At 40.0% G+C, this 26,671-nt stretch overlaps 1 protein-coding gene across 6 annotated transcripts in view; it reads left to right on the top strand.

Moving 5' to 3' along the window:
* HERC1 (HECT and RLD domain containing E3 ubiquitin protein ligase family member 1) overlaps positions 1-26,671 on the top strand; it is an 87,399-nt gene that overhangs the window by 46,674 nt on the left and 14,054 nt on the right. For 2 of the 6 annotated variants that reach the window (XM_075273787.1, XM_075273783.1), the window contains exons 31-64: positions 702-871; positions 1,511-1,666; positions 3,169-3,275; positions 3,677-3,787; positions 3,862-4,038; positions 4,561-4,800; positions 5,711-5,794; positions 6,685-7,196; positions 9,026-9,777; positions 10,256-10,454; positions 11,363-11,523; positions 11,909-12,025; positions 12,901-13,108; positions 13,739-13,863; positions 14,264-14,484; positions 15,810-16,078; positions 16,738-16,790; positions 16,906-17,106; positions 17,245-17,419; positions 17,554-17,827; positions 18,214-18,427; positions 18,517-18,722; positions 19,269-19,396; positions 21,106-21,218; positions 21,391-21,591; positions 21,870-21,997; positions 22,078-22,277; positions 22,743-22,854; positions 23,084-23,230; positions 23,317-23,418; positions 24,370-24,543; positions 24,700-24,993; positions 25,644-25,709; positions 26,428-26,553. In XM_075273787.1, coding sequence (XP_075129888.1) covers positions 702-871; positions 1,511-1,666; positions 3,169-3,275; positions 3,677-3,787; positions 3,862-4,038; positions 4,561-4,800; positions 5,711-5,794; positions 6,685-7,196; positions 9,026-9,777; positions 10,256-10,454; positions 11,363-11,523; positions 11,909-12,025; positions 12,901-13,108; positions 13,739-13,863; positions 14,264-14,484; positions 15,810-16,078; positions 16,738-16,790; positions 16,906-17,106; positions 17,245-17,419; positions 17,554-17,827; positions 18,214-18,427; positions 18,517-18,722; positions 19,269-19,396; positions 21,106-21,218; positions 21,391-21,591; positions 21,870-21,997; positions 22,078-22,277; positions 22,743-22,854; positions 23,084-23,230; positions 23,317-23,418; positions 24,370-24,543; positions 24,700-24,993; positions 25,644-25,709; positions 26,428-26,553 — 6,523 coding nt within the window. The remainder of the gene's footprint in view (positions 1-701; positions 872-1,510; positions 1,667-3,168; positions 3,276-3,676; positions 3,788-3,861; positions 4,039-4,560; positions 4,801-5,710; positions 5,795-6,684; positions 7,197-9,025; positions 9,778-10,255; positions 10,455-11,362; positions 11,524-11,908; positions 12,026-12,900; positions 13,109-13,738; positions 13,864-14,263; positions 14,485-15,809; positions 16,079-16,737; positions 16,791-16,905; positions 17,107-17,244; positions 17,420-17,553; positions 17,828-18,213; positions 18,428-18,516; positions 18,723-19,268; positions 19,397-21,105; positions 21,219-21,390; positions 21,592-21,869; positions 21,998-22,077; positions 22,278-22,742; positions 22,855-23,083; positions 23,231-23,316; positions 23,419-24,369; positions 24,544-24,699; positions 24,994-25,643; positions 25,710-26,427; positions 26,554-26,671) is intronic. The other 4 variants (XM_075273784.1, XM_075273789.1, XM_075273786.1 and 1 more) reach the window with 4 other exon arrangements.

Here is a 26,671-nt window from a genome sequence, read left to right as displayed (position 1 = left end):
TAACAATAACATGATCGTCATATTTGTCTAAAATATAATGGATACCTCTAGGGACCTTTTGTTTCATGACATACTTGCATTTTTGGATGAAAATGTCATTTTGAAATTGGGTTAGAATTAAAAAAAAAAAAAAAAAAGTTTGCACTGTCAAACTTCTACAGCTTGTGTGTATCACCCTATATAGACATAAATGATACTGTGAAAACGGTTCTGCAGCTTGCTGTTTCCAGTCAGTCCTGTCTTCTCTTGGCGGCAAACACAAAATCACACACAACTTGTCGACAAAAGGTCATTGACATGGATAACCTCCTCATTCTGTAGGAGCCATTGAATAATTTCTGTAACAAACCTCTAGAACTGCTCCAAAATCTTGTCTGCTGTTCTTGGAAGCTTCTTTGTTTTCCAAATGTATTATTGAAGTATGCAAAAGCATCCTATTCTGGAGCAGTAGAGGAACAAATGGACACCCACACTCAAGTTCACAATTTTATTTTATTAGCATTTTTATTGGTAGGTTTATATGTTGGACTTGATGGACCGATGTCTTCCTCCAACCTCATCTACTATGTAACTGTGATTTATTTTAAGGTTTATTAATGGGGGTTTTTGGCAAATAAATTACATTTATGGCCATTTCTAAAAGGCAGTTGTTTTTTGTGTATTGAATATCAGTTTATACATAGATGGGTCTTTCTTTATAGGACATATGCTGATAAGCTAAGCCCTAAAATGGTGCAGTCTCTTTTGGATCTGCTCTGTAGCCAGCTGAAGAACCTTCTTTCCCAGGCTGGAGTTGTACCTACCTTTGGAGAAAATGAGGAGGAGAGGAAATCTGAGCTTTTAGGAGAGACTGAAAGAAAGGACTTTAGAGGTAACAACTACACTTAGGTTTTCTAGTAAATGGGGGGGGGGGGGGGTTCTACTAATTACGTATTCTCAGAATTGTAGAATTGTGCTCTCAGTATCAGGTTGGTGCGGATCTGAAACTCAAAACATGCATTGGTCAGCTATTCCAGGCAGCCTGCAGTATCTAAACCAATAGATGGGATGGAGTCGGAAGCATCCCTGTATAGTGGCAGCACCGGATTACTGCAGCTCTTGAATAGAATGTAGTACTCCAGCTCGACTGCTATATGCTGAACAGAGTCTTCTGCTTCTGGCTCAATCCCCTGTATGTTCTCCTTGTGTTTGTATAGGATTCAAAAGGGTACTTTGATTTCCGTCCTCACTATAAAAACACACCTGTAGGTTTATTGACTCCCTATGCAATTGGCTGTAGTGTGTGTGTGGTAAGGAAGGATGATTTTAGCCCCTCATTGAGGACAACACCTGATATGAATAAGTCATTGAACAGCAATGTGCAATACGTTGGTGTTATATACAATAGGCCACAGGAAATACATCTGCAGTGCTGTGCATGTACCATAAACTGCTAAATGCAGTATGAGAATTTAATGTTTTGCAGCATAGTACAGTGAATGTAACCCAGTTCTTTTTTTTTTTTTTACAGCTACACTTAGGAAGCAACGTACAGCAGAGCTTCATCTCGGTGACTTTTTAGTCTTCTTACGTAGAGTAGTGTCTTCCAAAGCTATTCAGTCTAAAATGGCATCTCCAAAATGGACAGAAGTTTTACTGAATATTGCTTCTCAGAAGTGCAGCTCAGGTATAGTTATGTTCCTGAATTTTGTTGTTTTAACTGTAATGGATGTAAAGGGGTTAAGCAGAATAAAAAGAGGGAAAAAAATACCGGATAAAATGGTTTTTTTTTTTTTTTTGCCATGTTGCCGATCAAAAAGTCATATGTACTCTAAAACAGTACCAGTAAAAAGCACAGGTCATTCAGCATAAAATAATACAATACTATAACAAAACTATATCAAACAGGTATCGCCATAAACGTACCAACCCACAGGATAACGGTAACATGTTACTTGTGGTGTACACTGCGTAGAAAAAAAATATAAAGTTGAAATGCCATCCCAGAGTTGTGTGAAGTTAAAAACTCCAAAAATCGTTAAATCATTAGAACAAAACTAGCTGAGGGCGGAAGGGAATGTATAAGCTGTGCGAGGTTATAATCAAGGTCATTCCAAATTTAGAGCTTACAAGCAAAAATATCTCCCGGAGTGACCCTACCTATCATAGGAGCTACCAGGGAAATAGTAGAGAATTTGGGGTTTCCAATGTACTTCGCACAACTTGCCTATTCCTTTTCTTATTTTAAATTGCATCTCTATTTTCATGAAAATCATCTTTTTTATTTATTTATTTATTTATTTATTTTTTTAAATAAGCAAATTATCTGAAAAGGGCTTTAGGCTATAGTCCCACATTAGCATATTGCAGCAAAAAAGCGATGCAAAAACGTTAACAATACATCGTGATTCATCCCACAGCAATTTGCAAAGAAATTTGCAGATGTTTCCTCTGCAGAATTTCTGCTTTATTTATACCTGTAGGTAAACCACCAGCATTTACATAGGTTTTGGAAATTACAGCGTGTCCACTGTGCATATTTTACTGCAGAGAGAGGATGGCATTCGCTAGAATCCCATCCACTTTGCTGTGACTGTAAAAGGCTGTGATTTTTTTTCCACAGCATTTCTGCTGCAGGCAATCCGTGGTGTTTACGCCACATGGGGCTCTGGCCTTAGTGCATTTCTTTTCCCTCTAGGGCTTCACTTCTCCCTTCTACATAGTTACACCTAACCCCTGTCCAGCACCTTCCCTCCCGTTGCAGTGTGACATCTTCCACTTTGTCACGCTTCTTCTGTCAGACAGATTATTCCCTTTAAAATTCAGATGCCAGAAATGATCATAATAAAAAGTGATTAAAATGCCTTATTTACCCACAGAATAATAGGTTTTGTAAAGCTACAGTGAAATAAAATGCAAAAGGTTATGAATGCAGGACTGTTGAGACAGATGAAGTGTTACTGAGTTAAGGCTAAAATGTTATATTTTTTAAGGGTTAAAATACACAAATGGCACTAAAGTTTTGGGACAGTAACATTTATTTCAGCCATAAATTAAAAATCTGAAAAAAAAGTGGCAATTTTCGGGAGCGTTTTCCCCATTTTAATGTGAGTGTTTAGGGGTTAAGGATATGATGGTCATAATATTGCTCTTATCAATTGATCTATTGTCTTGACTCTTGTTCTGTAGGTGTACCACTTGTAGGAAATCTAAGGACAAGACTTCTCTCCCTACATGTACTAGAGGCTGTTCTGCCTGCTTGTGAATCCAGTGTGGATGATGAGCAGATGGTCCAGGTATGGGTTTCTGTGTTATCTGGATGGGCAGGAATTATGGTTTGGTGCATACCATGATATGTGCCAGTCATTCTCAAACTGTGAGACACACAGTAACAAAATGTACTGCATTGACCTTCCTCTGACTTCTCTCTTATTTGTCTTTGAGATAAATTACATAGCTAAGTTCAGATATGGGTTATGTTCTAACTGTCGAGGCCTCATTAGATAAAAGTTGAGATGCTTGGATGTTTGCTTTGTATAACATATAATTATTAATTAATACAGTTAAAGGGCTTATTCGGTTTCTAAACTTGATGGCCTATCCTATGAACTTCATAAACCATGTAAAAAGCATACAGTGTAGTACGAATCATACACTATGGATTTGTGTATTAATTGTTAACCTTTCACTTTTCCAGGTGGTAGAGCGTCTCTTCTCTCTTCTTTCAGACTGTATGTGGGAAACGCCCATCGCTCAGGCTAAGCACACTCATCAGTTAAAGGAGAAAGAGCAAGAGTCAAGACTGCAGGTAATTTAGAATGACTTTAGAAAATGGTAAGTGAAAATCTTATCATGCATAATTCATTATTTATGAACTCATAGAAGCAAGGGGAACTAGAAGAGGAGGAGGAAGACCTTCCCATTCAGGAGGTTTCATTTGATCCAGAGAAAGCTCAGTGCTGCCTTGTGGAAAATGGACAAATTTTAACTCATGGAAGTGGTGGCAAAGGGTATGGCCTGGCATCAACTGGGGTAACGTCTGGTTGCTATCAGTGGAAGGTATGATTATGTAACATTCTGCATAATTCTTAAACAAATACAGAAAAATATGCAAGTATAAAAATACTGCATTATCATATATACAATTACATATATAAAAAGGGGTGAAGACAACTTGAATATGCGGGGAAGACCGTAATGATAAGAATTGAAGGAGTATCCTGGCTGGGATTTGGGAGGTTTGGATTACATAGAGTAAGTGAATAGGGAGGTTTCAGCAACTGTCCTGGAAATGCACCTGCTGTCGTGGACTCTGGTATTTGCATCTCAAGGGGTCAGTTTGGATTTGTGAATATTTTTATTTTTTTTTATTTTTTATTATTTCAGAAATTTGTGATATATAGTTGTATGCTGCTGTACTTTTTTTAACGGCATTTCTCATCCTACTTTTTCATTCTTTGGGCAGGTGTCTTTCTGTAGGATATATTCATTGTAGTTTGATATTGCCTAATGCTTCATGAAATGTTTATATAAATGACTATTTTGCGGTGCAATGTTATCTCACTTAGTTTTCTTCTTTAGTTTTATATTGTGAAAGAAAATCGTGGCAATGAGGGCACATGTGTTGGTGTTTCACGGTGGCCTGTCCATGACTTCAATCATCGGACCACATCGGACATGTGGCTGTACCGAGCATACAGTGGTAACCTGTATCACAATGGAGAGCAGACGCTAACCTTACCTAGCTTTACTCAGGGAGATTTTATCACCTGTGTCCTTGACATGGAAGCTCGTACAGTGTCATTTGGTAAAAATGGAGAGGTGAGATATAGCAGTTTTAATGTTTTTTAAAGCTTTTCTTCAGTTTTTCCCATAAATCAGTAGTTCAAATTGATAAACTCTTTAATATGCATAAAAAAATTCCCTTCACTTACTAGCCATTTCTTTTTGCCTCCTGTGCTGATCATTCTCTCAACTCACTTAAAAATACTGTCTTAAGAGAGTCGGAGACCAAGGTTATTGATGAGCATTAGTTTGACTGAACTGTACCATTACCACATCATCAACAGATATGAGGTCTATTCCTGAGCCACGTTTTATAATCCTGCACAACCTCTTTTACAGGGATCAGTCTATTAATCTTATTGTCCCTATGGGCAATTTATTAGCCATCTACTGTCCTATTTCAAAGATAAGGGTATAATAATTTATGTATGTATTTTAATATGGGAACAATAAACATTAAAGAGTTCGTCAACAGGAAAATCTGTATGAAACCAGTGACAGTACATTATAAGTCTTCTTCTACACTTTCCAGAGATGACTGATATTTTATACTTTTTTTTGCCAGCTAGAGGAAAAAAAAGACATTATGACCTATTTTCAAATGAATTCTGCCTAACAAACCCCATTAAAATGAACAGGAGGCAGAATTTTTTTTTGTTTTGTTTTGTTTCCCCTGCCTCCCATTCATTCAGTGGGGTTTCCAAGGTAAGCTATAACACATTTTTGGCTTTTTTTCCTCTTGCTGAGAAATCCACCAGATGAAAGCTTTTTCCTAGTGAAATGACAGAGTTGGGAGGCATTTTTTTTAAGCAAATTCTGCCTCAAAATCCACCTGTATAAATCTCTGACCTTGGTCTAAGAAAGGCTTTTTATATCTGTTTTCTTATTGCAATATTTTATTTAACTTTGTAAATGTTTAGAAATGTAAATGTTTTCTCAATCACAGGAGCCTAAACTGGCATTTGAAGATATTGATGCAGCCGAGCTGTACCCTTGTGTAATGTTTTACAGTAGTAATCCTGGAGAGAAGGTACATTTTTACATTTGTTACACAATTTAAATATTATAGGTTAAGGTTGGGCTCGCATATGTGTCACATTCTGTGTTCCGAGACTCCAGAGACTTTTTTTTTTTTTTTTTATAGTCCAGTGCTTTCAGTTAAAAAGATTGGGCAATGAAAAGGACATGTGAATATAAGAAACTTTGTAATATATCTCATTGAGGGTATCGGTTTCACATACAGCTCTATGGAGGGAGGGATAGAGTAGGATTCTCCTATGGGTTGGCTAGTTTATTTATTTTTGCCTCATTCTGTAGTAGCCTCTTATCTAACACCTAGCAGTGTCAAAAGAGCACATGGTAGAAGAGTGTAACAGCAGAAAAAGTGTCTTTTTCACCCTCCTCCCCTCTTCATGGACTTCTTTCTGAAAAGTGGAAAAGAGAACATACTTCTGTATTTGGATATATTACAAATTTTCTTATATTAAATTGTACTATTCACTTATGAAAAGTTGTTTGTAACTGGAGGTACACTTTAAGGAAATCTGTTTCCTTTTCCACTTATTAGGCCACTTTCCTCCTTTTTATTACCTTACCACCCTGTTTGTCTACATATCATCTGAGCCAGTATACATACAGAACTCTGTGGAGAGAGGGGGGGGGATGATACTTGATTTATTGCTTGAGTCTATGCACTGCTAGCTTGTTATTTCTAGCATAGCATTGTTGAAAGAACTTCCTGACTCACAAAATAGCAGAGTGTAGCAGCATTTATCTGTGTGTGTTTTAACTGTTTTTGATAAACAGAGAAGGAAACTTATTTTGCATGCATTATTCGTGTGGTTTTTTTTTTTTTTTTTTTTTTTATTTATAATTGGAGATGTGCCTTAACTGATGTGTAAGAATATTTTTCTGTTTTAGGTTAAGATTTGTGACATGCAAATGAGAGGCACTCCAAGAGATTTATTACCAGGGGATCCGATTTGTAGTCCTGTAGCCACTGTCCTGGCTGAGTCAAGTGTGCAACTTCTCAGAATCCTACATCGCACTGAACGTTGGACTCATTGCATTAACAAAAAAATGGTGGAGCGCTTACAGAAAATTAAAGGTTGCGTAAGAGAAGCAGGTACAAAGTTAAAGAAAAGTCGTTCAGTCCAGAGCAGGGAAGAGCATGAAACCCGTGATGAGAAAGAGGAAGAGAAGGGGAAGCATGCCAGACATGGATTGGCAGAGTTGGGCGAAACCCAGCTGAAGACTCTGTGTGTGGAAGTGTGGCCTGTTTTGGCTGTCATTGGAGGAGTGGACACAGGACTTAGAGTGGGTGGTAGATGTGTCCATAAGCAGACGGGCCGTCACGCCACTCTGTTGGGTGTAGTGAAGGAAGGCAGCACTTCTGCCAAAGTTCAATGGGACGAGGCAGAGATCACCATCAGGTATGAGTATTTCTTATTTTCTGCTTCAGAGTTCTGCTGCTGTTTTATATCTTCACCTTTGCTTGTCTTAAATGTTTTCTTAGTCAAAAAAAAAATATTTAATTCTGAAATAAATTTGTTCTTGTTAGTAGGTCTTTAGCTGTTCACATGGTTTCCCTTGATTTGTGGCAGATCTGGTCATGACGCAGTCCCTATTGTAATAAATGGGGACTAAGTGTCTTTGTAATACACAAACTTACTGGGTCCTCATGAGCAAGGGGTGTTCTTTCTAGCCACCCTTTTCTTTTGCCAATAGAGATCAGAATTTCTTTATAGACTGCTTGGGAATGTTTTTTTTTATTGTTTTTTTTATTGCCCTGATGTTGGAAATTGATTTATTTGTCAAGCATCTAAGCACAGCATGCTTGGCTCATCTTACTGTTTACTTAGTTTTTGAATGAGCCAATTTTTATTCATATGCTAATTAACCTCCAGCGAGCACTGTTTGCTATGTGTACAGCAGAGGCTGCTGACGACTCCTCTCCCTGCGCATGCGCTCTCTATCTCACACAGCAGAGACAGTGCTCGCTGAGACTTCCGGGTGCACACTGGAGGCTAATTAGCATATGAATAAAAATGGGGTCATTCAAAAACTGCTGAGGCTTTTCCCAATGATAGAGCCCCTTTAATCCTGTTTTTGTAAAGCTAATGGGCTGCAAATGACAATATAAATCACACATTGGGACAGTGTAGTCCTGTAATATATTAAGTCTTATTCATAATACAGTGTTCCAACCCTACGTGCCTTCTGTGGTTGTGTTGCTCCATATCTTTCTCTTTAATCTTTTCTTTTATATTTTGTAGTCATGTGGTGTCCTGATTTTTATTCTGTCCTTTGCTGTATTTTTTTAAAATCTATGCTGTTCTTATTATTTTTAATCTTATACCGTATATACTCAAGTATAAGCCGACCCGAATATAAACCGAAGCCCCTAATTTTAACACAAAAAACTGAGAAAATTTTTTGACTCGAGTATAAGCTGAGGAGGGGAAATGTCAAAAATTAAAATGGTCGGCGTTTTTGGGTGCAGTAGGTGCTGGGGAAGGGGAGGGCGTGTTTTGGTTGTCTGTCTGCCCCTTCCCTGAGCTTGAGGACTGTTTTTTTTTTTTCCCCCACTTGGAATTCAGTCTGGCTGAATATAGGGTATCTGCAGTGCTCCTATCAACCCCTTCCCGACGGAACAGGAGCACTGCCGATACCCTATATTCAGTAGACCGGGCACTGTCAGACACAGGGATACCTAATGTGTATGTGTTTCACAGTCATTTTCTACTTTTATATGTATTCTAGGGAAAGGAGGGATTTAGAACTTTTATTTACTTTTTTTTTTTTTATTATTATATATTTTTTTTTAAAGTTTCTCTTTTTTTCACTATTTTATGGTAGATTCTATACATTACTATTGCGGCTTGACTATTTTTTTGCTTGACTAGAGTATAAGCCGAGGGGGGCTTTTTCAGCACAAAAACTGTGCTGAAAAATTCGGCTTATACGCGAGTATATATGGTAAATACTTATTTACGAAAACTGACCCTGATAAAAGTGAAAATTTTGTCCGTTGCAACTGTTAAGACGAAGCAGTCGTATTTCTTCTGTCTAGCTGGTGCATGAACCCTGTAATTTTGGGCAACTTTCCATATTCATTACTAGTTTTCTTAAATAAGACCCTGTATATGCATATAAATGCTCACTGTCAGTTATTGAGAATTACAATATTTCCTGTACTCTCCTCTCGTCTGTCCCTCACTTGCCTTTTCCTGTGTCGTTCTGATTTTTTTCTCAACCAAAGCTTCCCAACTTTTTGGTCGCCTAGTGACACTCCTCTCTACAATCTGGAGCCCTGTGACCCCCCTCCCTTCGATGTGGCTCGTTTCCGTGGCCTGACTGCCTCTACACTACTTGACCTTACATACCTGACAGGCATCCATGAAGATCCTGGCAAATCTGGTGCTAAACGCCATGAAAAGAAACATCGTCATGAATCAGAAGAGAAAGGAGACCCCGAGCAAAAAGCTGACTGTGAATCTACAGACCGAGTAGTGGAGGATAAAGCAATAAGTAATATAGCTTCTAAATCCGAAAATGAATCGATCACACTTCTCAGTGAAGCCCCAGCCATTGATCAACAACATCATTCTGTTGATGGGAAGCGTAAAAGTCATGACCACATCTCCCGAAGCCATGATGTTGCCCAATCTGAAATTAGGGCTGTTCAGTTGTCTTACATAAATTTAGGAGCCATGAAATCCTTGGGGGCACTTCTGAGCTGCAGTAAATATGCTGAGCTTCTACTTATTCCAAAGGTGCTAGCAGAAAATGGGCACAATTCAGATTGTGCAAGCTCCCCTGTCGTGCATGAAGACGTTGAAATGAGAGCTGCCTTGCAATTTTTGATGCGTCACATGGTTAAGAGGGCTGTTATGAGATCACCCATAAAGAGGGCATTGGGACTGGCTGATCTGGAAAGAGCACAAGCCATGATTTATAAGCTGGTGGTTCATGGACTGCTGGAAGAGCAATTTGGCAGCAAGATTAGACAAGGTATACTATAAAGTCATACAGAGATGAAATTCTATCATGTTATTTCCCTTGCAATATTTTGTTTTGTTTTTCTATTCTATTAGTTTAGTACAATGTCCTGGTTATTTTACTTTTTGTAGTTTGTTAGCAGAGCTTCAGAGTACTAGGTTATATCAGCTACTTATTATGAGCATAGTAGGAGTTCATTCTGCATAGTAAGCTCACATACCCAACTATATGTCTTCAACTGATGGTTTTATAGTAAACTACTGTATGAAGTGAGCCCCCTACCAACCTCAGCCTTTTTCTATAGGAAAAGGAAATTATTAAACCAAAATTCATTAATGCGATGAACATCCATTTAGTGACCCATCTCTGTAGGTCTCTGTATTCACATAAGTTTCCCATGGGCCTACACTTGATTGTAGAATATCATAAAAAGGCTTTCCAAATGCCAAAAAGGATGGTATTGGGCTCAGTCTCCTTTTTCTTTCTCCAGACATGGAGCAACAAGCAGAAGATAATGACCAAGTTCATCAAGCTCAGACACCAGTCACCACCAGCCCATCGGCATCAAGCACCACCTCTTTCATGAGCAGCTCTCTTGAGGACACTACAACTGCTACCACTCCAGTCACTGACACTGAAACAGTGCCTGCATCTGAATCTCCTGGAGTCATGCCTCTTAGCTTGCTGCGGTACTGTATTCCATTTTTTTTTTTTTTGTAGAAAGTGGAACCGGTTTAGTCCGAGTAATTCTCATTTGTCTAAGTGGTGCAGGTGGGATTAAGAACCTCTCCTAGATCAATTTGCTGATAATATGAATGATGGGCATGCAGAACTATTTAATTTTTACATTATCCTCCATGCCCACCATTTTGTACCACTGTATGCCTGAGGTGCCCATACATCAAATGAGTGTTGGCTGACCACCCCAAATTTGCATATAACTTTTTCCCAGTGGCAGATGTTGGGACAATAGAAGATCACACATGCTTGATTTCAAATTTTTTATAATCAGATGAAAGAAGATTGACTTCAATGGGGGTTCCGTTTCATTCTAATGTCACAGAGCAGGATAACACATGCTCTATCATTGGAACGGAATGGAGCAACGAGACCACCCATCATAAGAGCCTCGAACGACACTCTATTATGTGCAAGAGGCCTCAGTGTTGTGGAGTTAGGGCCAGTTTTGTGTTAGAGTTGAGTAATGTGATTTTAATTATATTATACCATTATGGATATTCTATAATTAGATGCATAGCTTGTTGCTCATTTACTTTCATAGGACTTCACTTACTAGGGTTTTCACCAGATAGAGCAGCTTCTCTCTCATTGTGTCTGTCAGCCATTTATGATGGAGCAGGTATCATAATTGCAGTCGGACTGTCTAGATTAGTTAGTGTGTTGACTTACTGACTCCACAGCCCCTGGTTAAAAGTGCTTAGCTGTGATTTTTTTTTTTTTTTTTTTAATCAATGGGGAGAGAGAAATAAGTAAAGGTAATGGGATGGGGATGCAGGTGTGGTATAGCTTTCATTCGAAAATATGAACACTTGGAGACCAAATCCAACCTTCTTGTATCTTACATTTTGTTATTTAGGCAAATGTTTTCAAGTTACCCAACAACAACTGTGCTGCCCACCCGTCGTGCCCAGACCCCTCCAATCACATCACTGCCCACATCGCCCACAGATGAAGTTGGAAGAAGGCAGAGCCTGACATCTCCTGACTCCCAGCCATCAAGGCACACAAACCGTACAGGTTAGTATACAAATTTAAATGTCCATCCTTTTATTGAACCATTTACCTAGTCCAGAAAGGGAGACATACACCAGAAGCCTAATGCTGGTTATTGTTGAAAAAATGGACATGATGATCTGTAAAGATATAAAGTCTTCTTTGGTGACCTCTTACATGATCTCTCCTTCCCTGTGCAGCTTGTCCTTCGCACCACTCCTGTAACTTTGCTCTGCTGCAGATTTTTTTTTTTTTTTTTTTTTTTTAATTGTGGCAAAAACTACAAAAATGACTTATTTTACATTTCTACAGACAAAAAACTAGGCAGTGATGACAGTACAGGAATACCTTTTACATTTATGTTCTATTTGTGTCATGGTTAGCTGAAATGTATTATTTGTCTTCACAGCTTTGTCAGATCCCAGTAGCCGCCTCTCTACATCTCCCCCACCTCCAGCTGTGGTTGTTCCTTTACTAGAAATGGGCTTCTCCATAAGACAAATCAAGAAAGCCATGGAAGCCACTGGTAAGGGTACCGTTCCAGAGGTTATTGATCCTGTTATATGCGATGGTTATCTGTATTTATTTGGGTTTCTGAAGCAGATATATCAGCTTAAAGAGAGTACCTCTTACTACCTCCAATTTTTTGCATCCTTTAATAGGCTTTAACAGTGATTCCAGCATAGGAGCAGTTTATTCTCCAGCTCCACCATATCTGTGCATTCAGTGCAGCTTGTTTCTGGATAGGCTAATTACGCACTCTACTGTCAAGTGGGTGGGTTCATGGCGCAGACAAGGAGGTATGACTGAACTCTGACTCTGTCCATTGAGGTAGTGTCAGACAGCTATCAATCTCACATCTTTGCCTGCTGCTGGCAGCGACCACCCAATTGTCAAAGTCTAATTAGCATATCGGGCACTGATTGCTCAGGAATGTTGGTGGCTAGAGAAAAAATTCCAACTGCACAAGAATAGTTAAAATTAAAGGATGCAAAGACATGGAGTTTATGAGATGGTGAAAGCTTCTCCTTTCTTTAATATATTACCCATGTTAAGGGCAGCATATCATGGCTACAGGTCCATATTCCTAGAAGTGTAAATGGCACAGAAACGAGTTCTGACATTTGGCTACTAAGAAATCACAGGTTGCAGGCTGCTGCATTTGTATGAGATGTATTTGTAGCTTGTATTATTGTACAGAGTGTTATTTCAGCACTCCTAGTTGCCAAAATTTTTAGTGTTTTGCCTACTAGTGGTACCGACCTGTATAGGATGGGTGGTAATATGTATTCATCGCTTATCTATGTTTTAAATCTGTAATACTATTGCCATTAGAAGATAGAACTACATATGCTCATACTTTTTATAATCCGTGTGCCTCGATTTCTTATGTTGTTTTAGGTGCCCGAGAGGCTGATCCCCAGAATATCACTGTGTTGGCAATGTGGATGATAGAACATCCAGATGATGAGGAACGATACTCTGGCAGAACCAATGAACAGTGCCAGGGTGGTGGCAGTTCAGGTGCAGGGGGTAAATCCAGTGAAGTATTCACGGGAGAGGTCCCCTCATCTGATACCCCAGAATTAGAAGAATGCTTTTGTGAGAGGTTAGTTTTGAAATTTAAGAGAATTCTGAATGGATGCTGACATATCATTTTGTAGGTATGCATACTTTGCTTTGTCTTTTCAGATTGGTTTGGCAGTGATGTTGGGGCTTTGGTGGGGCGGGGTTGAAATATATGCAGGGTCTTGATCCTGAATTAAGATTGCAAAATAGTCATGAAAAGATTTAACGGGGTGCAGTGACAGGGAAGAGGGGGAGAAACACAGCAAAAAGGAGTCTATAGTAGACTGTACACCCTTACAACTTCACTCTTAAAAAGTGTAATGCAAGCTGAGTAGCCAAGAAACATTGTGTAATGAAACAGATTTAGGAGGAGTACCAGAATAATTGCAAGACTTAGGACACTGAAAGAAAGAAATGGCATACAGCCGGTAAAGGTGCATAGGTGTATACAAGGGAATGGCGGCAGCAGATGGTTTGAAACAGAGTATTAAAATGGTGGTTTGGTTAGTGAGAGGGCCTTATGTGCCAGATGTTAGAAATGATGATATTAAGATGTGTAAACCATCATTTTTAGTTGATTGGTTTGTTGTACCTAGTTTACATGGGTTTGAAACCAGCTTTCTGTGTGAAGGAGGCCTTATGTAACAGTATACTGTCTTATTACTTTTAGTCCAGACAGCATGGAGCAATCTGAAAATGCTGGAGCAAGTAGTGGGCAGCAGAGCAGAGGCCGGTCCACTGTAACCAGGAGGCAGAAGTTTGATCTGGCAGCAAGAACACTGCTGGCAAGGGCTGGTAAGTTATCTAGCAAATTTTGGCATCCACTTGTTTTAGACACAGACATTAGTTATAGTTTGCAGTGCAGGAATGTACATTTGTCCTACATACTAAACTGTACTGCCAGTTATCTGCACTGAAGCTTGCTTGTGACCCTGGGGGTTACTGCAGGTAAAGCAGGTGATCTCATATCCTAGGCGACTGTATGAGGAGAGCTTTTGGTGTCCTGTAGTTACTTTGCAAATGGGACTAGCCTTTCTCCTCTGGTGTGTCTGCCAGCAAAGCTGTATTAACTTCACAAGTACACTTTGTATCTAAATCACTTGGTCACAGACATTTGTAGCTTTTTATTATAAGCTTTTGTAGCCCAAATTTGTTGTCATTTTGATAGTCACCATTCACTGTATCTTATTGGCAGCTGGATTATACCGTACTGTTCAGGCTCACCGCAACCAGGGTCGAAGAGATGGAGTATCTTTGCAGCAGGAGCCTGGAGCACTTTATGACCTCAATCTGGATGAGGAATTAGAAATTGACCTTGATGATGAAGCCATGGAGGCAATGTTTGGACAAGACCTAGCAAGCGATAATGATATTCTGGGAATGTGGATCCCAGAGGTACTGGACTGGCCAACATGGGTGTGTGACAGCAGCTGGAGCTGCTCTGATCTCTGCTCTAATCCCTTACCTCTTGCTTTTTACCCCTGCATGAGCACAAGAGCATTAATGCATGCAGCTTCCAGCTTCAGCATCTAGAATTTTACCTATGAGGACCCTATACTAGCAGAAAAGAGGTCCACTTATCTTCATAGTGAATGATTTACGCTTTTTTAAATTCTGTTTTGTTAGGTACCGTATTTTTCAGACTATAAGACGCACCTAGGTTTTAGAGGAGGAAAATAGGGAAAAATTTTTTTTAAGTAAAATATTTAATATATGGGAGTTGTAGTTTTGCAACAGCTGCAAGGCCACATTGACAGGTGACCCTGCAGCTGTACGGGGATGTATAGGGCGTTTTTTTTTTTGCGGGGCCAGATGTACTTTTTAGTTATACCATTTTGGGGAATGTCTATTTCTTAGATCACCTTGTATTGAAAAAAAAAACAGGAGGTGATTTAGAACTTTTATTTATTTTATATTTTTATTATATATTTTAAAGTTTTTTTTTTTGGTTTTTTTTTTACTATTTTATTCCCCCCCGGGGGCTTGAACCTGCGGTCACTTGATTGCAAGTCCCATAGACGGCAATACAACTGTATTGCCGTCTATGGGACATTCTGTCTATTAGTATTACGGCTGGTCATAGAGACCAGCCGCAATACTAATATAGCCGTGACAGGCCCGGGAGCCCCATTAGGCTCCCGGCTGTCACCCGAACAGGTCGGCTCCTGCGATATCGCCGCGCAGGAGCCGGCCTGCAACGTCACAGGTACGGGGCCGGTGGGGACCGGCCCCGGGGGAGAAGAGGCCACCGATACTGACCCGGCATCCGCTGTACTAGAGAGGCGGATGCCGGGGAGGGATAGAAGCCATCACAGGTGCCGGGGCCTGAGACATCGCTCCTCTGCCCTGCCTGAAGCCAGCGGCGGGGGGACGGAGGAGCGGAATAGCATCACTCCTCCCGCTGCTGGCTTCATGCAGGACAGAGGAGCGCAGCGATGTCTCAGGCCCCGGCGTCTATCACTTGCCGGCTTCCGCCTCTCTATTACATCGGATGCCAGGCGCCACATTCAGACTATAAGATGCACCCTTCTTTTCCCCCCAAATTTTGGGGAAAAAAAGTGCGTCTTATAGTCCGAAAAATACGGTATATAGCTCTTGCTAATTCTTATACATTACATAATTCATAATACGACTGGTGTAGCATGCATAGCATGCATGTTGTGCTCAGCTTCTGCCTTGCTTGTCTTCGAAGCCACCATTGTCAGTCATGCTCTCAACTGAAAACATTGTATTTTTTACAGCATGTCTGTGAAACTGATGAAAGGGAAGAAGTGGTAATCTGTGAGTTGTGTGAGGCAAGTGTACTCAGCTTCAATCAACACATGAAGAGGTATCACCCAGGCTGTGGACACAGTGCCAACCGGCAGGGATACCGTAGTAATGGCTCTTATGTGGATGGCTGGTTTGGAGGGGAATGTGGCAGTGGGAATCCATACTATCTGTTGTGTGGTAGCTGCCGTGAAAAGTATCTGAGTCTGAAGAGCAAGCGAAAAGCAACTGCATCAGAGAAGTAAGACCTTTTGGCAATACATTTGCTACCATTTAGGAGAAAATTACGATTAATACTTTTTTAATCATAAAGTTTAAAATGAGAAAATGCTCCTTTAAAATATTGCACATTTAAACACTTGGACAGCATCAGAATGTGACACAAAATCTAGGAGAGTGGCTAATATATTTATCTATCACAGCCACAACTCCAACAGTCATCTGCTGATAATGTCTAGGGCAAGAAAGGTAGGATGAATTATTACCGACTACCAGGTTCTGGTGATACCACTAGTGACTCAGGTCCACCTATCCCCACACCTGGTGTTAGCCAGTAGGCAACAGTGTATGGCTGAATAAACTGACTATGCCACAAACACTATTAATAGCATAGTCAAGAGGCTGATAGTAGTAACAATCAAGGCAAAATGCCACCGCTAAAATAACAGCACTTAAGATGTTATGCCGCTGTTCACTACATCTCACAGCGGTTTTAACGGTGATACTACCCTAGCTACACCCTCAATCTACACCTTAGAGGCTGATGGCAGTAGCAATCAAAGTAAAATGCCACCATTCAGTGGGGCTTGACCTGCCCTGATTCTGTTAATACACACATAAACTACTATATTAAATAATTTAATGTAATATACAAAGTTTATTAACATTGCTGTACTCTAGGTACAAGGGACATGCTCCTGACTTGATTGGCAAACAAGACAGTGTTTATGAAGGCAAGTATATCTGGTTTCTTGAGTACTGAACCTGTTATGGGTTATGTATAAATGCCATTCATCTACATAGTTGTCTTCATAATTAGTTTTTCCCATTATTTTGTTCATTACACAGAAGACTGGGACATGTTGGATGTTGATGAAGATGATAAGTTGACCGGAGAAGAAGAATTTGAACTTCTGGCTGGACCGCTTGGCCTTAATGATCGAAGGATTGTGCCAGAGCCAGTGCAATTTCCAGACAGTGATCCCCTGGGGGCCTCTATAGCCATGGTAACTGCCACCAACAGCATGGAGGAAACACTAATGCAAATAGGTACATTGCCATAGAGATGCAGTCAGTTGTGGTTTGAGACATTTTGTAGAGCTGTCTTTTGTCACGTTTAGTACATGTGGATTAATGTTCTGCCACTATACATCTATATTGTATAGTCATATTGGTATTCTTCCTCAGGCTGCCAAGGTGCTATGGAGAAGAGCTCATCAGGCAGAATAACTCTGGGAGAACAGGCAGCAGCTCTGGTAAATCCTCATGACCGTGTGATGGCCCTGCGCAGGGTGATAGCTGCAGCACAAGTCCTTCTGGCACGTACCATGGTGATGCGTGCACTTTCACTGCTTTCTGTTAGGTCTGTACTTTTTATCATTTATACTTGTTTACTATGTATAGCTTTAAAATATGTATTGAATAGTTTTTCAGTTTTTTTTAATTGATTTTGTAATTTAAATAACCAAAGTAATTTCTTTCAATGTTCTTCTTCAGTGGATCTAGTTGTAGCCTTGCTGCAGGCTTGGAGTCTCTAGGTCTGACTGATATCCGTACTCTGGTCCGCCTCATGTGCTTGGCTGCAGCAGGTAGAGCTGGCCTCTCCACCAGTCCTTCAAACACATTGTCTAATTCTTCTGACCGGTCACGTGGTTTACATAGCAAAACCAGCAAACCCATTTCCTGCCTAGCATACCTGAGCACAGCTGTTGGCTGCCTGGCATCCAGCACACCTAGTGCTGCTCGACTTCTTGTCCAGCTTTGTACCCAGGTTAGATATTTACTTTGAACAACTTTCTTAAAGATCATTGGGAAAAGTCATTTTTAGCTAAGCACATACTTGCATAACCTTTAGAAAGGCTATTCCACACATACCTTTTGTATGTAAATTACCTCAGTAATTTTTGAATGAGCTTGTTTTTATTTATATGCTAATTAGGCTCCAGCGAGCACCCCGGAAGTCTCATCGAGCACCTTGTGCTGTGTGTACAGCACAGGCTACTACTGCTGATGATGATGATTCCTCTCCCTGCTCTCACAAAGAGCACACAGCAGAGAGAGAGGAGTGTACACTCACTCTTTGATTTGTGATATAACTACTGTGGGAATCTGTTTGTTGCAGTTAGTATTATGATAACTGCTTGCTGTTTTTTTCAGAATTTAATATCTGCAGCCACTGGTGTAAATCTAACTACTGTGGATGACCCTGTACAGAGGAAATTCTTACCAAGTTTTCTGCGGGGTATTGCAGAGGAAAACAAGCTAGTTACTTCTCCCAACTTTGTAGTCACACAAGCGCTTGTGGCTTTGCTGGCAGATAAAGGGGCTAAATTGCGACCAAACTATGACAAATCAGAGATGGAAAAAAGAGGTATGAGTCATTGCATACCTACCTTAGGTATTTAGAATTTCTTTTTTTCTCGGAAAGTTGTTTATTTTTCTGCTTCCTGTATACTGCAGGTCCCTTAGAACTGGCAAATGCATTAGCCGCTTGCTGCCTGTCTTCACGATTATCTTCACAGCATCGGCAGTGGGCTGCTCAGCAGTTAGTTCGCACCTTGGCTGCCCATGATCGGGATAATCAGAGTGCCCCCCAAACTCTTGCTGATATGGCTGGAGACTTGAGAAAATGTTCCTTTACTAAACTGGAGGCACATCAGAACAGAGTAAGTTACATATAACCCTTTCCCTGCCAACCATGTATCTATACATCCTCCAAGGGTGGCACTTTCCCTAGCCGAGGATTTATCTAATATGTCCTTACTACTAATGCTGATATCACAGGATTGGTTAGAGCTATGAAGTTTATTTTGGATTCATTTTAAAAATGAGAATCAATATTTTCATGATAGCCCTTACAGATCCGGAGTGATTCACTGTTGAAAACTATTCGGCATTGAGATCCCATTGCAGATCTAAATTCCAGACCGCGTCTTTAACAGCGATTTGTTCCCAATCTATAAGGGCTACCCCTTTAATAGAGATGTACTGTATGAAGATGCCAGGATATTTGATTCTGGTTCTAGATTTAATAAGATGTCGCAAGTTAGTACAAAATTCAAATTGCATTGCTACTCAGTTATTTAAATATTATACTTAGAGGTGTATTTAAAAAGGACAAGCCTACATTCGGCAATGAAAAGGATATGTGCAAAATAAGTGTTCTAAAGGCTATAAATAAAACTAAATAATGAAATGTAATTTGTTTGCAGGTGATCACCTCTGTTTGGTGCAATAAGAAGGGTCTGCTGGCTACAAGTGGCTCTGATGGTACAGTCAGAGTGTGGAATGTATCTAGAAATCAGTATTTTCTGCAGCAGACATGTGTTTTCCAGAAACCGTGAGTACTTCCTGCCAGATCCAGCTATGCTGCCTTTTAATGACACACTATAAGGATAGGTTCACCCAGCACATTCTCCAGAGGAATTCAAGTTGGTTTTCCGACTGTGGTTCATCTCCAAATTCCGACCCTGTGGCAGAAAGCTGAAGAGACTTTGGCTTTCCACTGCAGCTTTATCACTGAATATTCCCTCACATAATGGGGCTATGTTGCCTCATGTTGTGGATTCTGCAGGTAAATCAGTTGTGGAATCTGCAGAAAGATTGAGCAAAATGCTTTATTTGCCCATCACCTGAAAAATGAAGTGTTCCTTGCTGCCTTCCATTGATAATAATAAGAAACCTTTAAAATCAGCTCCAAGACTCACACTGCCTAGCCTTTAAGGCTAGGCAGTGTGAACCTAGCCTTAAAGTCTAAAAAAAAGTTTAGTGAACAATGGTGAGTGGATTTTGCATCGGAACATTTTTCTCTAATTTAGGCAGACACATTGCAGTAGGTACACACCAAAATGGCAGTCTACAAGGCAAGAGTCTTGTAGGTTGTCATACCAGAAATAAAACTAAGGCTTGGTTCACATATGCTGATGTGTTCCATCCATAAGATTCCGCATGAGGACCCCTACAGACGGAACACAAGCACAACTGCAAGCACTATGCAGTTCAAGTGCACATCCCCCATACACTATAATGGGGTCCATGTGCTTGAACTGCACAGCGCTTGCAGTTGCGCTTGTGTTCCATCTTTAGGGGTCCTCATGCGGACCCTTACGGACGGAACACATCAGCATATGTGAACCGGGCATTACCGGCAAAATGAAATCCTTTGACTCCCTGGCTCTAACAAAACAAATGTCCAGTTTAACCCAATGCACGTTTCGTGCCTGGTACCTCAAACAAAATAACTCTGCCTGTACAGCCTGATAAGCAGATCAGTCCGCTTATAGGCTTATGGCAGCTGCTGCAATCCCCAGGTTCACAGAGAGCCCAGTCTGACTGAGCTGAATATGTTTTAAAGAGTCTTTACACCTCATGTAATAATTTATATTTTTAATATTACTTAGTTTTATATAGTGACCTCATATTCTACAGAGCTTTACAGAGGTATTTTCAAGGCAGTCCCAAGTAGGGTCCACAGTCCAAATTCCATTTTATTTCTTTGGAGAGTGGAAGGACTCCAGCACTGCAAGGCATTGATGCTAACCACTGAGCCACCATGTTATAATATTTATGTTAAACAGCCTAAGACGAGCACGGTCTTGATGGCGTACGGTCACACCCTTCTCCTCCTCGCTCCAGCTCTTTTTTTTTCCAAGTTTTCATCAAAAAGTTACAGCAGAGAAAGGAAAATCACTCTCTGCTAAATGGATCCTTGAATTTTGTTGAAATGTAGATTGTATTCACAATTTTGGCCTGTCACCTAGTATAAATATATAAATATCAATGTATTATTTTAAATCCTTATGCATATAGAATAGTCGGGTTCTGTATCAATTACCTGACAAGGCTATAGAGCATTGTGTAATAACTTTATGCTCAGTACGTATTCCAAAGTTTCCTGTCATTTGTCTTTTTTGTCTGTTTTAATGTCAAAACTAGACTAAAAATCAGTTACTGGTGTTTTATGGCTTTCCATTTCCGTAGCAACCCTTTTACTGATGCTGCCATTTATCTTCATTCTTCTAAACTTTTTTTTTTCCTCCTCCGCTTAAGAGAGGGATCCCCAGAAGAGGCTGACCCTGCTCTGTCTCCTGTCTGCTGGAGTGTTAGCGGACGATATCTGGCTGGAGCCCTAGATAAAACAATCAACATCTGGCAACTCAATGGTATCTGCCTTTATATTCTGTAGTAACATACAATTAGTATATTAATATTGATGTTATTGCATAGAAAATGTTTGTAAGTAATCCTCTGTTTTATACAGAAAACCTGTATCTGTTTAATAGTCTAGAAATAATTTCAGATATTCTATATTTTTTCTAAACCTTTATATAACAGGAGGAAAGGGCCTTGTGGATGTTCAGCCTCATTGGATTTCATCAATTGCATGGCCTGAACATTGTCCAGGTGGTGTATGGCCCGTTGACCTTCCAGAGTCTCTGTTGGTTGGTCGCATGGATGGGTCTTTGGGTCTCATTGAAGTGACAGATGCTACCAGCATGCGACGCTTAGAACTGGAACATTGTTATAGAAAAGAAGGTTTGTACTATGTGTTACAGCTCCTTCATAACTGCATTGTGTTCTTGACCCCACACATAACATTTTTATTGATAGATTTTACCATTCAGTGCCTTCAAGGACAACTGATGTCTTGGGGAGTCATAGATCAGAGTGAATTGTTAACTCTTCCATCCTTTTTGTTTCCGATGGAATTGTATGGCAGCTACAACCTTTTTCCCCTATCTAATAAAGGGCTTACATCTGTGGGCTAGACAGTCATCTGCTATACGTTTCACTTTTCTTTTTGCTGCTGGCAGTGACTGTGACCTGCATTGCTTGGTATAGTGAAGATCATCCGTTTGCGATTGGATATGCTGATGGGAAGTTACTGATTGGAAACAAAGAAGCAGCTGATAAAGAAGTCATTCTCATTGATGCCCATAAGGTGCGCTGTTATTGTCCTTCATTGACTTCTGCCTAATTCAGGCATCTTACATGTATACTTAAATGATGTGGGTTTTCTAGGAAATGTTTGTTAACTTGAAATGGGATCCAACTGGCCAAATGCTGCTTACCTGTGCTAAAGAAGACACTGTAAAGTTGTGGGGAAACGTAGATGGCAGCTGGAACACACTGTACTTTCTGACTCATCCATCCTATGTGAACACAGCAGCTTGGTGTGGTTTAGTAGGAAAAGCTGACAGTCCACAGCTCATGCTAGCAACGTAAGTGACTTTACCCTCATTGACTTCAGTAGTGCTTGGTTGGGTGGTATGGCACGACTCATACCTGATTTCAATCATTTCTTTTTCTAAATCTGCAAGCTGTTGATCCTTCTTTATTGTTCCAATCCAGGTTTGATGGTTAACGCTGCACAGCTGGTGTATAAAAAATTTTCTATTCCTCGTCATAGCAAATTGCATAACAATATTATTTACTTGTAATAATTAATATTTGACAGTGGTAGGAGAACCCCTATTTACCTTACTATTATAGTAATTTGTTTGCTATTACAATTACCTTTTTACTTATTGATGTCAGACAGGATTTCTCTAACCATACTACATGGGAACCAAGAGCAGAACAGGGCAAAGCCCCTGTGACTGATATGCAGCTCCTTTCTTTACATAATAAATTGTTGTGACATTGTTTATTTTTTTTTCAATTCTTTTCTTTTTCTTTCATTGTAGTGGTTGCCAAAATGGATTGGTATGCGTGTGGACAGTTCCGCAGATCACTCCAGGTACATTTCAGTCTAGTTCAACAACAGCAGAGGAATGGAAGGAGCAGACTTCTAGCAAGGTCAGTGATGAGATGGGCTGCTATTACGGAATACTCAGTTATTTAAAAAAAAATTTTTTTTATTTTTTTTGTATTCTCATTTAAAAATCCTAATCAAGTTTACATATTAGAAGCTGTTGTACAATAAGCAACAGCTTATTTGTGTTTGGGTGTGCATAGATAGATAATTGCATATCTCTATAGCTATCTATCTCTAATGATAATCGCTCTCTGTTCTTTTTCATATAAGGATCTTTGTAAGAAGCCTCAAGGCCTCTGCTGTGCTTACAAGTTGAAAGGTCACATTACTCCTGTACGTACTGTGGCTTTCAGTCATGATGGGCTAGCCTTGGTGTCTGGTGGACTTGGTGGTCTATTGAACATTTGGTCTTTAAGGGTAAGGCAGAAAGATCCAAACCTATTTGTTACAAAGCATTAGAATTCCTTCATGTGTTGCATTAATGTCTGTTATGTCCTTTTCAGGATGGCTCCATAATGCAGTCTGTAGTAACTGGTTCTGGAGCAGTTACAACTACAGCTTGGATTCCTGATGTGGGAGTTGCTGCCTGTTCTAATCGTTCAAAGGTAAGTATCTCATTCTTCAGTTACTGTTACATCAAAGGCAGTGACCCACAAACCATATCACCTACTGCTTCCTCTCCATACACAGTCTGTGGGGCTGATGAAGATAGTTGAGAATAGTGCTTGGCTTTCTGCATCAGTACTTTCGTCTCTGAATGAAGTGGCAGTGGACGTGTGTGACTACCACTACGTTCCAACAGGGGTTCTGGACTCCTATTGCTTTCATTAGAAGGGGTCTCTTAGAGCATTACTGATGATTTATTTCCTAGGGTTTGTAGAAGGACTTTACTTCAAGTATTTTTCACAATGAAGTCTTCCTCTAGGAAGGTCCTCTCCAAGCAGAATATATCTGTTTTCTTCACGTGTCTGTTTTAGTAAAGTAGCATTAAGGGCTCGTTCACATCTGCGTTGTGGTCTCCATTCTGCAGGTTTCCGTTTCCTGCATAAAACAGAGCGGGAGACGGAAACCTGCAGGAGTCTTTCTCACCCATGTGTCGGACATGCAGTACTCTGTGTCCGGATTAAAAAATCCGGTTTCGCGGCGGAGAGCATAAAACGCTCACGGCCGGACCCAGTCTGTGCTTTGCGTCTTCTGGCATGCAGAAGACGGAAAGCACAGAACGGTAGGCTGAACGCAGGTGTGAACCTAGCGTAAGTAATATTTTCCACCCTTCATCCTGTTTTTTTCTTTTACTTACAAACTCCTGTAAATGCTTGCCTCTAAAATGGTCCAAAGTCTTCAACTGTTATCTCTTGTCTCATAAACGTTCAATAAACATTGCCATGATAGAAGCATGTTCTAAGTCTGTCTTGTTGTGGTATATGGTGTTAGCTAGACTAGCTATGCCTCTGCTTTCTGCTGTCAGGGATGCAGTCAGGAAGCATGCTTCTGTTAGCATCTCTGAATAACTCCAGCTCAAGAATACAAGAATTAGTGTTCTTATTATTTTGTAGGATGTTCTGGTGGTAAATTGCACACCGGAGTGGATGTCTTCCAATCATGTTTTGGCTACCTGCAGAACATCTTTGAAGCACCAAGGTATTTCTGGACTGAACATGGCACCATGTATGCAAACCTTCTTGGAGCGCCTTCCCATCATGCTTCAGGAACAGTATACATACGAGAAGGTAACGTTTACAGTGTCAGTCTTTCTTATCTTTACCCTACAAGTTTTGTTGTTTTTTTTTTTCCTGATACCTTCTAAAAACTTAACTTTGCAAAGTAGAAATTTTTTTTTTTTTTTGTTCGATAACTTGTGTTATTATGGGTGTCTCATTTTATAGCCTCATGTTGTGTGTGGGGACCAGTTGGTGCATAGTCCCTACATGCAGTGCCTAGCATCACTGGCTGTGGGACTGAATCTGGACCAGCTTCTGTGCAACCCACCTATCCCTCCACACCACCGCTCAGCACCACCAGAGCCTTCCTCGTGGAATCCTGCAGAATGGTCATGGTTGGAATGTTTTTCTACCACTGTTAAAGCTGCTGAAGCTCTGGCTAAAGGGGCTTCATTTCCAGAATCCTTTGCCGTTCCTGATTTGGAACCAGTTCCAGAGGAAGAACTAAGACTTTTAATGGTATGAAAAAAAAAATTGCTGTGTGAATGTACATTGCTTGGTTGCCTTTATAAAATGTTAATTTTCACAAGAAGATCTTAAAACACTAGAACTATTTTTTTAATCATTTGTTTGGGTTTTGAGCAGAAAGTTATCATTCCCCAAATTATCATATTAAATGTATATGGCAACGTTAACACTCTAAGAATATGCTCACATGTGGCAAACTTGTTGCAAAAGTTTCTGAGGCTGCCTTTATCGAAATTGGATGGAATCCATGCACTTGGTGTAGAGACAACCTTATTTAGATATATGCAACAAATCTGCCAGATATGAACATATCCTTTAAAATAGCTCAGTTTTATTACTCCAGTTTGCATACAGATTTTTCAGGTTTGTTAGCCATTCTTCAGTACAAAGTATGGAAATCATTATGATTTCACTAATAGAAGATGACGGACGGATGGATGGATGGATGGATCGATAGATAGATGGATCGATAGATAGATGGATAGATAGATAGATAGATAGATAGATAGATAGATAGATAGATAGATAGATAGATAAGTGGCACAAGAAATTCCAAGAAAATGTGCTAATTTCAGAAGTGTTTCCTCAGTGTGAATATGCCTTCCTTCTGAATATATTCAGATTTGTTACTATGTCCACAGGATAACAGTAAGTGGATCAGTGGGACAGATGAACAAATTATGTCATGGGCCATCTCGAGACCAGAGGTGAGTTGACCTACTTTAATATGTATATTTAATTTGTATATTATTTTTTTCATATTTCAGAACCTGTGTGAATCTTGATGAAACACAAATGTTAATTTCCTTCTCATACCTTATTATTATTATTATCTGGTAGATAATAGTAAAATCTCAACTATCATTGCAGACAGCTGCCTTAGGGCTAGTTCACAAATTACATGTGGCTTATTTTGGTTCTGAAAAAATTTTTTTTTTTAAAAAAAGCCTCTTCAAAAAACGCCAGGCGGTTTTCCCCTCCTGTAAACAGAATGGGCCGCAAAAAACGTGCATTTTTCGCTTCCCATTCACTTCTATTGCTTTCTTCATGCGGAAAACGCCTGAAGAAAGGTCATGTCGCTGCTTTTTTCCCCTAGCGGAAAAAAACTCTAGCGGGAAAAAAAAAGCTAGCCCTCTACATGGACCACCCATTCTATGGAGGTGGATTTTGAGGTGAAATCCGCTGTAAAAATCCAGCTCCTTGTCCTCGTGTGAACTAGTCCTTACAGCCAGGAGTGGGCCTGATTTTCCTTTTTATTTTGTTCTATGAAAAGGGGAAGGTAAAATTGCTGGTTGAGATGATTGCAAGAATTGTTATCTCATAGTCTAGCTGTGAGATCATGCAATTGTCTTTGTGTAGTACTACCCTTGAAAAATGGTATACAATGCTTTTTGGTTACAGTCAACATCATATTTTTCATCACAGGATTGGCATCTTGGAGGCAAATGTGATGTATATCTGTGGGGTGCTGGACGGCATGGACAATTAGCAGAAGCTGGCAGAAATGTGATGATTCCATCTGCAGCAACCTCATTCTCTCAGGCACAGCAGGTACTGAATCTTGGGAGCAAAGAGAGGGATTTTTTATTGAAAGACTACAGGTGGCAAGATAAACCAGAATATTTTCATGTTTGCTGCAAAGTTGTATGTATGAAATATTAAGTTATGT

Source organism: Leptodactylus fuscus, chromosome 5, assembly GCF_031893055.1.
Source record: "Leptodactylus fuscus isolate aLepFus1 chromosome 5, aLepFus1.hap2, whole genome shotgun sequence".
In the NCBI taxonomy this organism is placed as follows: Eukaryota; Metazoa; Chordata; class Amphibia; order Anura; family Leptodactylidae; genus Leptodactylus; species Leptodactylus fuscus.
Note: the sequence above shows the minus strand (reverse complement) of the source record. Positions and strands in the feature narration are given on the sequence as shown.